Source organism: Gambusia affinis, linkage group LG12, assembly GCF_019740435.1.
Source record: "Gambusia affinis linkage group LG12, SWU_Gaff_1.0, whole genome shotgun sequence".
NCBI classification, from domain to species: domain Eukaryota; kingdom Metazoa; phylum Chordata; class Actinopteri; order Cyprinodontiformes; family Poeciliidae; genus Gambusia; species Gambusia affinis.
This window is the reverse complement of record NC_057879.1, coordinates 5,196,588-5,209,821: the sequence shown is the minus strand read 5'-3', so window position 1 is coordinate 5,209,821 and position 13,234 is coordinate 5,196,588. Positions and strand designations below refer to the sequence as shown.

The window sequence follows — 13,234 nt, the reverse complement described above, 5'->3', positions numbered from 1 at the left end:
ACTTTTTTATATTTATTTACATTATAACATGATGTAAATGGTCTTTACATCATGTTATAATGTCAATCTCTCATTAAAACCATACATGGACCGTTGCTTAGATTATTATTTTTTTAATGCATGTTTAAGAAATCATTGAATCGCCCATGCAAAACGCCTGGGTGGTCATAGCTCCGCCTTTGAGAAGAAGCTCCTCCTCGGAGTTGCAGTTTCAAAGTTTCTGCCTCAAGTATCCTCCCTCACTCAGCTCCTTCAGACTAGCCAGCAGCAATTAGCAAATACCTGGTAGAACTGTTCGTCTGCTGAGCTCTTTCCAGGAGCTACTTCTCAGTGAAATGCCGATTAAAAACGCTGTTAAAGGTTAATAGGGGATCGCGGTTGTGATGACTTCCTGAAGGCGGAGTTTTAGAAAGAGCACGAGTTTTTAAAGAGACAGAGAACCAATTTTGAGGCGTTAAATTATGAAGCAAGGTTTCTTTTAAGTAATATTTGTATATTATATTTATATCATATATATATATACCATATTTTTTAACAACACAAGTTAACATTGTTACTTGTTTGAGCTATGCGATGACAATGTAATAGTAATTCTGCCTCTTTGAAGTTTGCGCTGTGAAAGAATTTCTTCTGGTTTTGTTCTTTCGTCACACTTGAAAGCTTCAGGTCATCAAGCAAATTTTAATAGCACATAGCGATAAGATTAAAATACCAAAAGCAGTTTTCAAATGATAATATCAGTTACTAAGGTAAGGGAGTCAGTTTAAATGAAAGAATACTTTAAATAGTAGATCCTTTTTCAAATTCTTGAAAGTGTATCAAAGAGTAAAAATGTAAGAGTTCTGATAGCGGATTAGATATTTGACTTTCAGAAAATGCACCTGTCTTTCTAAAAGGTAAAGATAATAAACAATATCAGCCTCAATAGAATATACTTAATGGTCTTTATCACCTTTTACCATCAGACAGCTGCTGTATTGATTTAGCCACAGTTTCACTGCGATTGTTATTTAACCGGCCAAACTCTGGTGCTGTCCGCTGTGCGGTTAATGAGCCGCTCGTGTTGTAATTTGTTCCTCATATATGAGCCTCATAACCCACGGCTACACTGGCAAATTCACTTCTCAGTCTTTAGCTTTTATTAGGGGCTAATATCAAGATCTGCTGTTCTGTGCTTTTCACACAATAACAGCAGCCTGGTTTTGCCTTGAGTGTTAAATAGAAAACAAGGTTTTCTGTTCTTCTGGGGGGGGGAACGATGAAAGAACAATAAATAGTCAGATAATCTAGTTCTGATGTAAACAAACTAGACAGGACAGATATTTATTTCCCTGGGAAGTACTGGGATCGATTCTCCATAGCAGCAGGTGGTGGTGACTTTAACGTTGTGGTGTCTTCAAATCTGACCAGGAGCTGAGCCAGTTGCAATATTTCAAACCAAGCATTCATATCTCAAATTCAAGCAAGACACTCATGAGTCTGTTTCTCATCAAAGTAAGTACCCATTATGCAAATACTTTTAAAGGAGTTCAACAAATGCTGTCATGCTCAGGCTCTGGACCGTCAGACGAGACGTTAGCTTAGCATTAATCAGGGGATTTCATGTTTTTATTGCATGAAGATGAAAGCAGCACAGCGTTTCTTTTCATCATCCTCCCTGAGGAGCTCAAACGATCAGATTCTCAGCTTTTAAACAACTTCTGTACTTCTGTATTTGTTTTTTGTTATTAAAGTTTGTATTATTTCAGAACATATATTTATATAACCCCTCACAAAGCAAAAACCAACAAAGCAAAACAAAACAACCAGGTCAGCGTATATCAAATCAATAAAAGTTTCACAAAAAATTGGCATCTACAAATATCCTTGATGTTAGCAGAAACAGCCACAGTAAACAGAAGTAGTCACTCGTCAGTGTTTTCCAAAACAGCAGGTCATCAAAGGAGTTTACTTGTCCCAGTATTACAGGAGAGGAAATAGTTCCAGGATTTCTCGAAGTTTTCTACGTCATTATTTAGCTTGGCCAGCATTTGTTCATATGACACTATTTCCAACATTGATTCCAACCAGCTTTTAACATTCAGAACAGTTGAAGATTTCCATAGTCTGAGGATTATTCTGGCAGCCGTGACCGTCCCACCTGCACCACGGTGCTTTGGTGTTTTGACATATTAGGCGTCACTGTTTGATTTTCCAATCAGCAGAGTCTTGGTGACATGGGTATCCCCATGCATTAGGGAGGGCCATGCCCCCCTACGTCCCTTTCTTTACATCATCCTCCCTGAGGAGATCAAACGATCAGATTCTCAGCTTTTAAATCCCATTATTACTCCATAAGTGATCGTTGTTAGGTATTCGGCGCTACGGCTTCACCTTCGTTTCCGTCCTGTCATAGGTGCTGTGTTTTGGGGAGGTTTTCTGCCACCTCCACATTTTTGCTAATAATACTGCAAAATCTAAAGTATTTAGCTAACCCAGCGGGCTTTACAGTCATTGGACTATATAATAAATGGTTTGCTTTTCACTCAGCTAACAATGAAGCATGCTGGGCTTCGGCAGAACATCGAGTTCTCCACTAAATACAAAGCACACCGGGTGAGCTGAACGCTTTTGATTGTACACTACTATTAGTAAAAAGGTTGAGGCGGGAGAAAAACAAGAGCACAGCAGACGTGACGAGACTCAAACGAAGGTGCAGCGTCAGACAGCTGATGGTCGCATGCCTAGCAACCATCAGATATGGAGGGATAATGGAAAGATGTTTGAGAGCTGCTGTATTAGTGGGTGTGTGAGTAAATGTGAGTGTAGAAACGTGAACAGACGTGGGCTAGTTGGATCAAAGCAGACCAAACAGGACAGTCTCCTCTTAGTCCTTCTCTTAGCAACCGGCCAGCTTTGACAACCTGCTCTCCGATTCCCGTCTTTTTGTGCGTTTGTTTATTTCCACTTCCTCTGGTCTTGTTGATGTTGCCTTTTCTTTATGAAATCTCTTTAGTGGAAACTACAGAGGGAGTTTTAATCTGTTGCCTGACTTGTACATCAAAGCAGCGATTCATCTTTTACATGAATGCTAAGCAGTTGCAGACGGACGTCATATCCCATCAGGACGCTTTTTTTTTTTTTTTTTTTTTTTTTTTGTAAACTGACCAATCAGATGATGGCTCTTAAACCTCGCAGCTCTTCCAGTCGTTGATCCAACGTGATGATGGATCAAACTGCTTTCCGTCTCTTCTCCCTCCTTCGTTTGGGCCTCACAGGGAGCCGTCTTCCCCGCAGCATCCTCGAGGGACTCTGTGCTTTTTGTTCTCTGCTGCAGCTTGGCTTCATTAGCATGCAGCGTGCTAATGAAATTCCGCCTGTCAGGAAATCATCTTAATAGCTTTTGCATCTTCAGGAGCACCATCACTCAGATTTACGTCTCTGAGCGCTGCTGGTGGTTCAATCGGTGCCCAGACCTGCAAACCGAAGACATCTGAATCTGGATGGATGAAGTCGGGGAGGGGCGGGGAGTTGCGTCTCTTTACACTTTATTTTTATTGAGCTTATTTGATATGAACAATAACCAAACTGAATGCAGTCCCGTTTCTGCGTCATGGTGATTGTAGCGTGGGTTAATTTGCAGCCCTTTTATAAACAGCATCTCTTAAGGAAGTGGGTTGGTAATAAAAGAGTACAATAATTAACAATAATATTAACAACACACACAGAGTGATATACATGAAGCAAATGGATTTAAAACAAACAAACAAAAAATCAAATGCATTAAGCGTGAATGCAATGCCGTTATTGACACAGCAAGAGTTTGGTTTGTTTTTCACATTATTTATTCAAAGTTCAGAGAGCGTGTACTGTCCTGCTGTTGACACCTCGTTACCTTAGTGACATTTTTGGACCGTGGGAGGAAGCTGGAGTAATCAGAGAAAATCCACTTATGCACAGGGAGGACATATAGTGCCACAATAAATAAAACTGTTGAGTTTTGTGACACCAAATAAAATAATTACTTCATTTAAAGGCGGAGTTTCAGAAAGAGCAGGAGTTTGTTAAAGAGACAGAAGCGCAATTTCAAGGGATTACATTACGTTTCTTATAAGTCACATATGATATATAGCATTTTTATAACAACTGAAAGGTAACATAGTAACTTGATTGGAACTATGTGGCTGGAAAACACATAATACCAACCCTTTAACGTTTCGGCAGGTGAAAGTTTTAATAGTGTTCAGCATATACATTTGTTGACTCCTTCAAATATAATATATCTAAACCAGGGGCTTTCATTCCATTTAATTTGTGTGTTTACTTATTTATTTATCTTTTTCAAACCGGTTTTTGAAAATTAAGAAAACAAGTGATCAGTATGACAAGAGAACCAAAACAATTAGCTACTGTTCTGTTTAAAAAGGGGTAGGAGGAAGTGAAGTCTTATTTAATCTTACCCCTGATCTCAACTTAATGAAATATACCAACTCAAAATGATCAGAAATTAGTGATTAAAACCAACTTACGGTATTCATAGCGCCTGTTCGATATACTCCGCTGAAGAATCAACAAATAAATTATACTACACGAACAAAGTGATTACAAGCTGACTCAGAAAATCTACTTTGAGTAAGTAAATAAATCTGAAGCAGTGAGACATCAGACGGCCCAGTGACATTTAGAGCTGATCAGGTTCTGCTCCTCCGTGTGTTCAGGTGTGTGAGGACTCTCCTCTCCTGCTGAGCTCCCCCGTCATTGAGGTCCCCTCCCTGGCCCAGGCTGCGGCCGAGGCCTCCTGTTCCGTGGAGCACCAGGTCCGGCTGCTCCAGAAGCAGCTCCAGCAGCAAGAGCAGCAGTCGCTGGCAGCTTCCGCACAGGTCACTTCCTGTTTTTTTGTTTTTGTTTGTTTGTTTGTTTTAATCTCCCAAATGCGTTTGAAAATAAATCAGACTAAGGTCAGGCTGGAAAAACCAGGAGGAACCGAACGCCTCGAATGGAAACTCCATTCCTGTGCGGTTTGCTTCCAAAGCAAAAGGCACAAAGGGGAAAAATTACATTGGTTTTCATCGACGTGTGCTCTGCAGGTCCACGTTCTGCAGGAGCAGCTGTCGGTGGAGATGTGTGCGCGCACCGAGGCCCAGGCCAGAGTCCAGAGACTGCTGCAGCAGAACACCGACCTGCTCCAGCACATCTCCCTGCTGGTCAAGCAGATCCAGGAGCTGGAGCTCAAATCGGCCGGACATTTAACATCTAGTGAGTGAACAAACAGCTTCGCTTCCTTGTTTATTTTGTTAGATTTTTCTGTTTTCTCCTCCGCAAAACTTCAAACCTCCCTCCCCCTACCTCTCCTCTCCTTTCCCTTTTTCTGGTTTGATTTTCTCGCCCTATCTTCCGGTTATAGCTCCTTTTTATCATCCACCGCTGGCACGCAATTAATTATCCCATGACAGGCCTGTCAGAGAATGCAGTAAGGATCTCTGTTCTTCCCTGCATCCAGCCAGTGGCGATAAGCCAGCATGAAGTAATTACTTGTGAAGCCCTGTCAGCGCTGACATCATCCCACTCTGTGCAGCTTCTCCCTCTCTGCATAGAAGATTTTTTGGTCTTGTTTTCTGTCTTTTTATGCGAATCCTAAAGTTCCACCTCTTCTTCGCTTCCCACCAGTCGGTGCCTCGCAGAAGCATTCATAACTTGAATCTTTTGAAATTTCGTCACATTAACTTCTGTGTATGCCACTGAGATCAGTCACAAGAAACAAAGTTATTTTTCTAGCGTTTTTATTCACAACAGTAGCTGCGTTTGACATTTCTAAAGTAAATTAGCTTAACGGAAACGCACCAGTTTCGAAACAACTCTCATTTTTGTTAAAAAATGTTTTGCCTCTAGGATGAGTTTTTTTCTTCTTCTTTCTTTTTGGTTTATTTTGCAACATTGCCATGGAAACACTCTTCGCATCAAACGAGTCACAGGAACTGGATGTTACCACTGGTGCAAACCATGAAGAAGACAAGACAATAAGTAGTTGAGGATGATGGGTTTTTTTTAATGACTTATTGCGTGAACAGATGTATTTATGTGTGATCTCAATTATGTTTCTTATTTAATGGAAACACAGCAATTTGTGAAATTGTGTTTTTCCGACATCAGTGGAATATCAGTAAAGTTTTGCAATGGAAACTTTAAACACAATGAATGAGAGCATCAGTTTAACTCTTCTTCTCTCATTCATTTCATTTCATGTCAGTGGGCTCCCAGGACAGTCTTCTGGAGATCACGTTCCGCGCCAAGCCCCCAGGTGCTCCTGGTGCATCCATGACTCGCTCCTCGTCCGCGGGCCCTTTAGCAGCTCCTTCCCAGCTCCAGATCGCTGACGGCGCCTGGTTCTCAGCCCTGCCCGGGCCCTGTTCCCCGGGCGCCACCGGCGCCGACTCCGACTCCGTCCCCCTGGGGCAGAGCGGCAGCGGGGTCCGACTCGAGTGCTTCCGCTTCTCCTCCCTGGTGTCGGACGGCCTGGCCGGGGGCCGGGACGCCGGAGAGACGCCCAGCGACGAGAGCTCGCTGCTGGGGGAGCAGGTGCTGGGGGCCCTGGAGCTGCTGCGCTTCAGAGAGTCCGGCATCGGGTCGGAGTACGAGTCAAACACGGACGAAAGCGACGACCGCGACAGCTGGGGGCAAGGGGAGGGGGCGGGGGCGGACGGTGCCGCACGGCTCTTCAGCGTGCTGAATTCAGAGTGTCTGCCGGACTGCCTGGGGGACGAGATGGCCGTTTAGCGCTGCGACGACGTCTGGGTGAGGCGAGAGAAACTTCTGCACCGCTTCGAAGAAACCGGTGCAGAAACTTACCGATGTTATCACACAAAACTTATGAGTTGTGGAAAGAAAAAGAGAAAAAGAAACAGAACTCACCGATGGAGCTAAATTGGGGCCGAAAAGTTTGTTCAAAAGAAAAAGAAAATTGAAATTGGAAAGAGGATTCTAAACTGAAAAATTATTCTGAAAATGTTTGAAACTGAAAGGATATTTTAAGCTCAAAAGAAAATTTAAACCTGAAGAAATGTTCAAAACTATTTCAGTTTCTAATCTCTTTTTAAAGTTTTTTTATTTTTTTCTTTGAAAAATTTAGCTCCATACTCATCTGCAGCTGTAATGAAACTATTCACGCGCCTTTCTTTTTCCAACTGTCTTATTTCTGGATTTTATTTTGTTTGGTCAAATTTACTCTCTGAAAGGTGAAAAAAAAAACTAAATGAGCAGTATTTGTATGCTGTTGAAAACAGTGACCCTTAAAGTTATCAAAGTCTTTTCTTCTGCTGCTTTTCTAGATCGCTAACATTCCTTTGATAGCTGCTCAGCAGCTGCTGGGTTTTTTGGGGCTTGAAAGAATAATCAGCCTCTACTGCATCTGCTGCGTGTTCATCCAGTTGTGAAATTTACTGATGACAGAATGTTCTGATGGGAAATAATTATCTAGCGCAGGCGTCTCAAACTCCAGGCCTCGAGGGCCGCAGTCCTGCAACTTTTAGATTTGTCTCTGCTGCACCACACCTGAATAGAATAATTAAGGCTCTGGAGAACTGATCTACACAAGGAGGAGGTAATTAAGACATTTCATTCCAGTGTTTTGTACCTGTGGCACATCTAAAAACTGCAGGACCTCGGCCCTCCAGGACTGGAGTTTGAGACCCCTGATCTAGCGTGTTTCTTTTTTTTTTCCAACGGCTTTGGAAATAAAATATTTTTCACTAGGCATCTCGGTTTCTACGGAGGACCGAAAGGGACAAAATGAAATAATTAAATATGACGCAGATAATTAATTCAATTGGTATTTTTTACTTCCTTCAATTGGCATTGCCACCATTAGATTATTTTATCTGTCAAACCTGCCCATCAAAGTCGAGTGGAGGACTAACAGTGGTCTGATGAACTCCACTGATTCTTGGAAAATTATGGAATTGTAACGGAGGATTTTTAAGAGCTTTCACAACTCATGAGCTTGTTAGAGAGATTTTGCAAAAAGCAGACAACGTAGAAGCAAGAGGTTGTCATCTGGACCACGCAGAGGAGAAAGTCGAACTACTGATTAAATGCCACGATTTTCAAAGAATGAGGCCAAAGTAGTTAAGTTTGACAAAAGTTTTAGGCGCACCCATAGCCCCGCCCACAGCCCCACTCCTTCACTTTGATGAACATGGTTGACAAATAAAACTATTTCAGGAACAGAAAATATGAACTAATTAAACATATGTTTAAAAAAATGTTTAGAAAGTTTGAATTTTAATGTTTTAATTCCATATTCAATAAATGATTTAGTGATGTATTTATTTAGTTTTGTCCCATTTGGCCCTCCATACATTTTGACCAGTACAGGGCAATGTTTTTCTAAAACTCGTGTCAAAACAAAAAAAAAAAAAAAGCTTCTGAAACTTATTTTGAAACTCTCCAAAATATATTTTTATTTTTTATTGCTATTAATCTTTATTATGTTTAACACCAGGTTCAGAAAGTAACTCATGACCTCATCCACCTCCTGCATATGAAAAGCACAGAGGACTACAAAGACAAAATATAACTCTTAGGAATGAAATCTAAATCTAAATTCAAAGCTGCTATCACACTGTTAGCTAGCTAGCTGGCTGTTTATATGTGTATATTGTATAGAAAGAACGTTTGTTTTAAAGGTCCGGACATAAGGAAACAATGGAAAATTTGTGGAACATGCATAATTCAAGAGAATTAATTGTGTCTCTTTTTGGTTTTGATGTGCTCGTGTTCTAGATAGTACATGTGCATTGGGATCAGAAGTGTGGAATTCACTGTTCCCGTTCATCTTGTTGTGATACCACACTTTGGCGAGTTTTTTTTTTGTTTGTTCTTTTTACTTGTCATACTGAAGGATCAACTAACCATCTGGGAGTCAGTTGTCAATGCCCAACGAGTTCCCCTAATCCATCAAACAAATGTTAGCCAGTCGGAAAGTAGTTAAAGCCATTACACTTTCAGTGTCAAGCTTCAGCCATGCTAAGGTGAGTGAGTCTTCATCACCACAGACAGCATAGTGTAGCATGAGATGAAGTCAGTTATTGGTCATTGCAGCAATAACATGTATGTCTCTCTTACAGCAGATTTTTGTCAATGTGCCCAAAGGATTTGTGGCAGCTACGCTTAACAGTTTCAGATTGTGTTTGCTACAGTATGAAATGTGTAATAAAGTGATGCGGAAGTCTTAATTTTCTATGTGAGACAAAAGGCAGAGAGGCAATATTATCCCAGGGATGTTAGACAAACAAACATCCATGGGTGTGGATTTGAGACCACACTGGGTAACTGACAGAATCAGAAAATAGGTCGGGCTGCCTTCCGTTGGAGCCGCTTCAAGCACCAAGGTTGACCGAGTGTCTGCATAGCGTAGCGTGAGATTAAGTAACATCATAATTGGGTCATTGCTGCGAAATTTATTGCTTTCACAAATTTGATTGTAGTTGTGTATGTGTGTGATATATACGGTGTCCAAATTGTTAAAAATTTTGTTTTCAGGTGAAAATGTGATCATTATTTTTGACCAAATTGACCATCAACAGCTTTTCTATGAGGTATGTAGCAAGTTTGTGACTTCTAGAACCACTATTATAAAAAGTTTGGACATATGTGTTAGCTTCACATATTCAGGAAAAATTATTTATATTTTGGTTAAAATATTGGGAGAAATAATTAGCCACCTCTTATCTATCGATTGTCTTTTATCGAACAACAGCGTTTAGTAATAGTAGGAGATTTGTTAAATAATACAAACTTAGGGACGACTGAGCTTTTTTAAGCAGTATTGTGTAAGACTTACAGATAATTTAATCTAAAAAATAAATATCCATTTAAATCCTAAATTTAAACAGAACGCCATGATGTCATCTGATAAATATTAAAAATTCTCGATAAGAAAAAAACTCATGATACTAAATTGATCCATCCATTTTCTGTATTCTCTTGTCCCTTAGTGGGGTCGGGAGGTACTGGTGCCCATTTCCAGCTAACGTTGCGCGACAGGCGGGTTCACCCTGGACAGGTCGCCAGTCTGTCGCAGGGCAACACAGAAAACAGACAGGACACACAACCATGCGGACGCACACACACACACACGCACACCTATGGAGAATTTAGAGAGACCAATTTCTCTCTAAATCGGATTTAGAGAGAAATCCATGAAGAAAGACCCCGGGCCGGGAATCGAACCCAGGACCTTTTTGCTGCAAGGCAACAGCTCTACCAACTGCGACAACTGTACCAGCTGTTTGCGAGATCCATATTTATTTAAATGGGGCAATACTTTTTTCTTTTTTTTTTTTTGGAGTAAATTTTGCTGCACAGGCTTTAACTTTAAACTGTAGTTATACATGGCATTAATCTGAGCATGCATCTAAACAGTATGACCCGTTCTATTCACTTGTACAATGCATAAAATAATCAGCTTGAGTTTCCTCACTCTGGTTTTTGTTTGTTGACATGTCTGTACAACATTATCAGACATTTCAGAGGGAAATGGCTAACTAGCTTCTGTCCTGTCTCTGTTGCTTAAAAATGTAGCGATGTCACAGTGTCAGCGCTAATTACTAATGGGGTATGTTTTCATAAGTCTGGTTATGTTGTGCTGTCATGGACAGTCGGTGTAATTTCAGTGGGAAGAATTGACAGTCAACTTAATAATGCTAATGCTGCAATGCTAACAGAACTGATAGCTTTTGTTTGTTTGGGTTTTTTTTTAAATGATGCGGGAAGTTCTCTAATATGTTTTTTTTTATTTCAGACTTATGAAACCGTTATTATATTTTGTTTTAAAAAAGGAGCAAATTTTATGTTTCTTAGGACAATCTTGGATTGAGACAAGAATCAAAATAGTAATAGTATATGAAGCACAGGCTGATTATTTCTGCATTTCAAACTGTTTAAACTTGTTAATTCAATCATGAAAACAGAAAAAAAAAATTTGTTTTGAAAAATATTGTTTAAATCTTGTTCTCATAGGCTACTTATAATTTAGAAAGCGTTGTGCAGCTACACCTATTGCTCATTTTCAATAGCCTTCTTGCCGAAACACTAACTGTGTTTCCATAACCATATAATTGCACAATTTGACATTTCGAAAGTAAATTTACTTTATGGAACCATGTCAATTTTGAAACATCTCTATTTTTCTGATTAAAATGTTTTATCTCAAGGGTGAGGTGTTTTTTTGTTTTGTTTTTTTGTGTTGTTGTTTTTTGGCTGTATCAAAATGAGGTTTTTTCGCAGAATTGCAATGGAAATACTTTTGTCACTTCACATGAGCCACATGATCGACAACAAGATGTTACCGCTAGCGCAAAGCAGGACGAAGACAACAAGAAGCAGTTGGACAATGTCGTGGCATGTCTTGTAATGACTTATCGCGTGAACGAACTTACTCACGTCTGAAGTTGATTAAATGGAAATTGCTAAATTGTGTTGTTTTTTTTGTTGTTGTTGTTTTTGTTTTTTTGTCCGAGATCAGTGGAATATTGACGAAGATTTGTGCAAACTTTCAGATTTTTTGTGGAACGACTGACTGACACCTGGCTGGCCTCAGGTTTGCAACCAGCTTGTGACTGTAAAAACCAGTAACCTCCTCCAGTTGATGACATCCTGGCTGTCCATGAACTGCTGCATCATTGTTGCTTCACACGTTGAAATGTTTCGGGACAATTTTAGGAGCGATGACGCATTAATCAGTCATGTTTACATAGAAACAATGCACCAGGCTTATGATGACTGTGAGTGTACTTATTATCCGTTGGTAAGGTCCATGTATGGCTATCTGACAGAACACCGTTTCTAAACGTGAATGTTGTGTCCTCTCCTCTCTTTTGTTCTTCCTCACCTTTCTCTTAAAGTTTCTAACCTCCTTCTTTCTCTCTTTCTGTACGTTACCTACACTTTTTTCCTTCCAGGGTTATGTCTGTTCACAAGAAGTGTACTAAAAATGAAAGTGCACTTATGTTGATGTTCCTCATGGAATTAAATGTCCTTCCTCAAAATCCACTTGGTGCCGCGGTGCGTCTTGTACATTTTATTTAGGGAAGCACAGCTCCACTTTTTTTGGTCTTCTGATATCGATATCGGCTGAATTAACTTAAGCATTTTTATTAAAACACAAACATAGGTGTTTTGAATTACAAATTTATTTGGCAGCTTTGCACCAGCACAGCACAACTAAAAACACCAATAGCTTCACAAATTTGGTCCAACATGTAGAACCAACACAACTTTAATTTGTTCTGTCAGTGCGATTAAGAGTAGAAGAGCCAATGTAAAATAAATAAAGAAACTGACTAAAACAACAAGCTGACTATCTTGGTCAACCTTTTAAAATAATAAGTGCAACAAACGTCTTTCGAATGGTACAGAAAGGGAAATTAGAAATTCAAAATATGTAAAATAAATAATAAAGCATGATGTAGATCAGAGCACAAAGCATAGAATTAGACTAAACAGTTCCGCCCTCGTGGATTGCTTTAAGCATCGTCACGTTACCCGATCTATAATTCACCACCGATGCAAATATTAATATCGAATCGGTTCAGCTCTACTTTTTGAAAAGAATCTCCGAAGTGAAGCCGTTTTCCAAAGTAAGGACAACCTTTAAAAAAAACAAACAAAAACAAAAAACTCTTGACCTGTTGTAAAGCTGATAAGCTGGGAAATATGAATAATATCGGCCATTACCCGCCCACATCCGTCCGCGGGTCCTGCAGCTGCTGCTGACAGGTAGTGGGCGGCCCGCTGCAGTTGGCGTCCCCTTTAATCTGCTCGATTATCATAAAAACAAAAAGGGTCATCCTGTTCACGCTCTCGAATCTTCTTTTGTTTTTTTGCCAAGAGGTTGAATCGTTAGATGTAAGATGATGAGTTTGCAGACGTTAAAACGTTCCGGTATGATCCCTTGCTTGAGGTTTGAGGGGAGTGGTTAAAAACTGGCGTAGAGAATAAAGTGGGAAATGATTGGCCGGGTTTTGATTCAGCATGTTTCTATTTTACTATTCTGATTTTCTACACAATATAAACATCTCAGGTTTTGCGCTGCTGCTTCTGAAACAAAAACATGCCATCTGGTAAAGTTTCTCTGATACAGGAATAATTATTCTGCTGTTGTCTTGTATGGCGTCTTGGAAAAATATTAATTGTCCTCGAAGTCAGGTAATGTTACAAATATTAACATGAATTTTTTTTTTTTGTTAGAATTTTGACC

At 40.0% G+C, this 13,234-nt stretch overlaps 1 protein-coding gene across 2 annotated transcripts in view; it reads left to right on the top strand.

The window, feature by feature from the left end:
• LOC122840636 (carboxyl-terminal PDZ ligand of neuronal nitric oxide synthase protein-like) overlaps nt 1-12,023 on the top strand; it is a 28,933-nt gene extending 16,910 nt beyond the window's left edge. For both annotated transcript variants that reach the window (XM_044133176.1, XM_044133177.1), the window contains exons 8-10: nt 4,698-4,859; nt 5,067-5,235; nt 6,227-12,023. In XM_044133176.1, the coding sequence (XP_043989111.1) occupies nt 4,698-4,859; nt 5,067-5,235; nt 6,227-6,753 (858 nt within the window). In that variant the 3' untranslated portion in view covers nt 6,754-12,023. The remainder of the gene's footprint in view (nt 1-4,697; nt 4,860-5,066; nt 5,236-6,226) is intronic.
• The last annotated feature ends 1,211 nt before the right edge of the window (nt 12,024-13,234 follow it).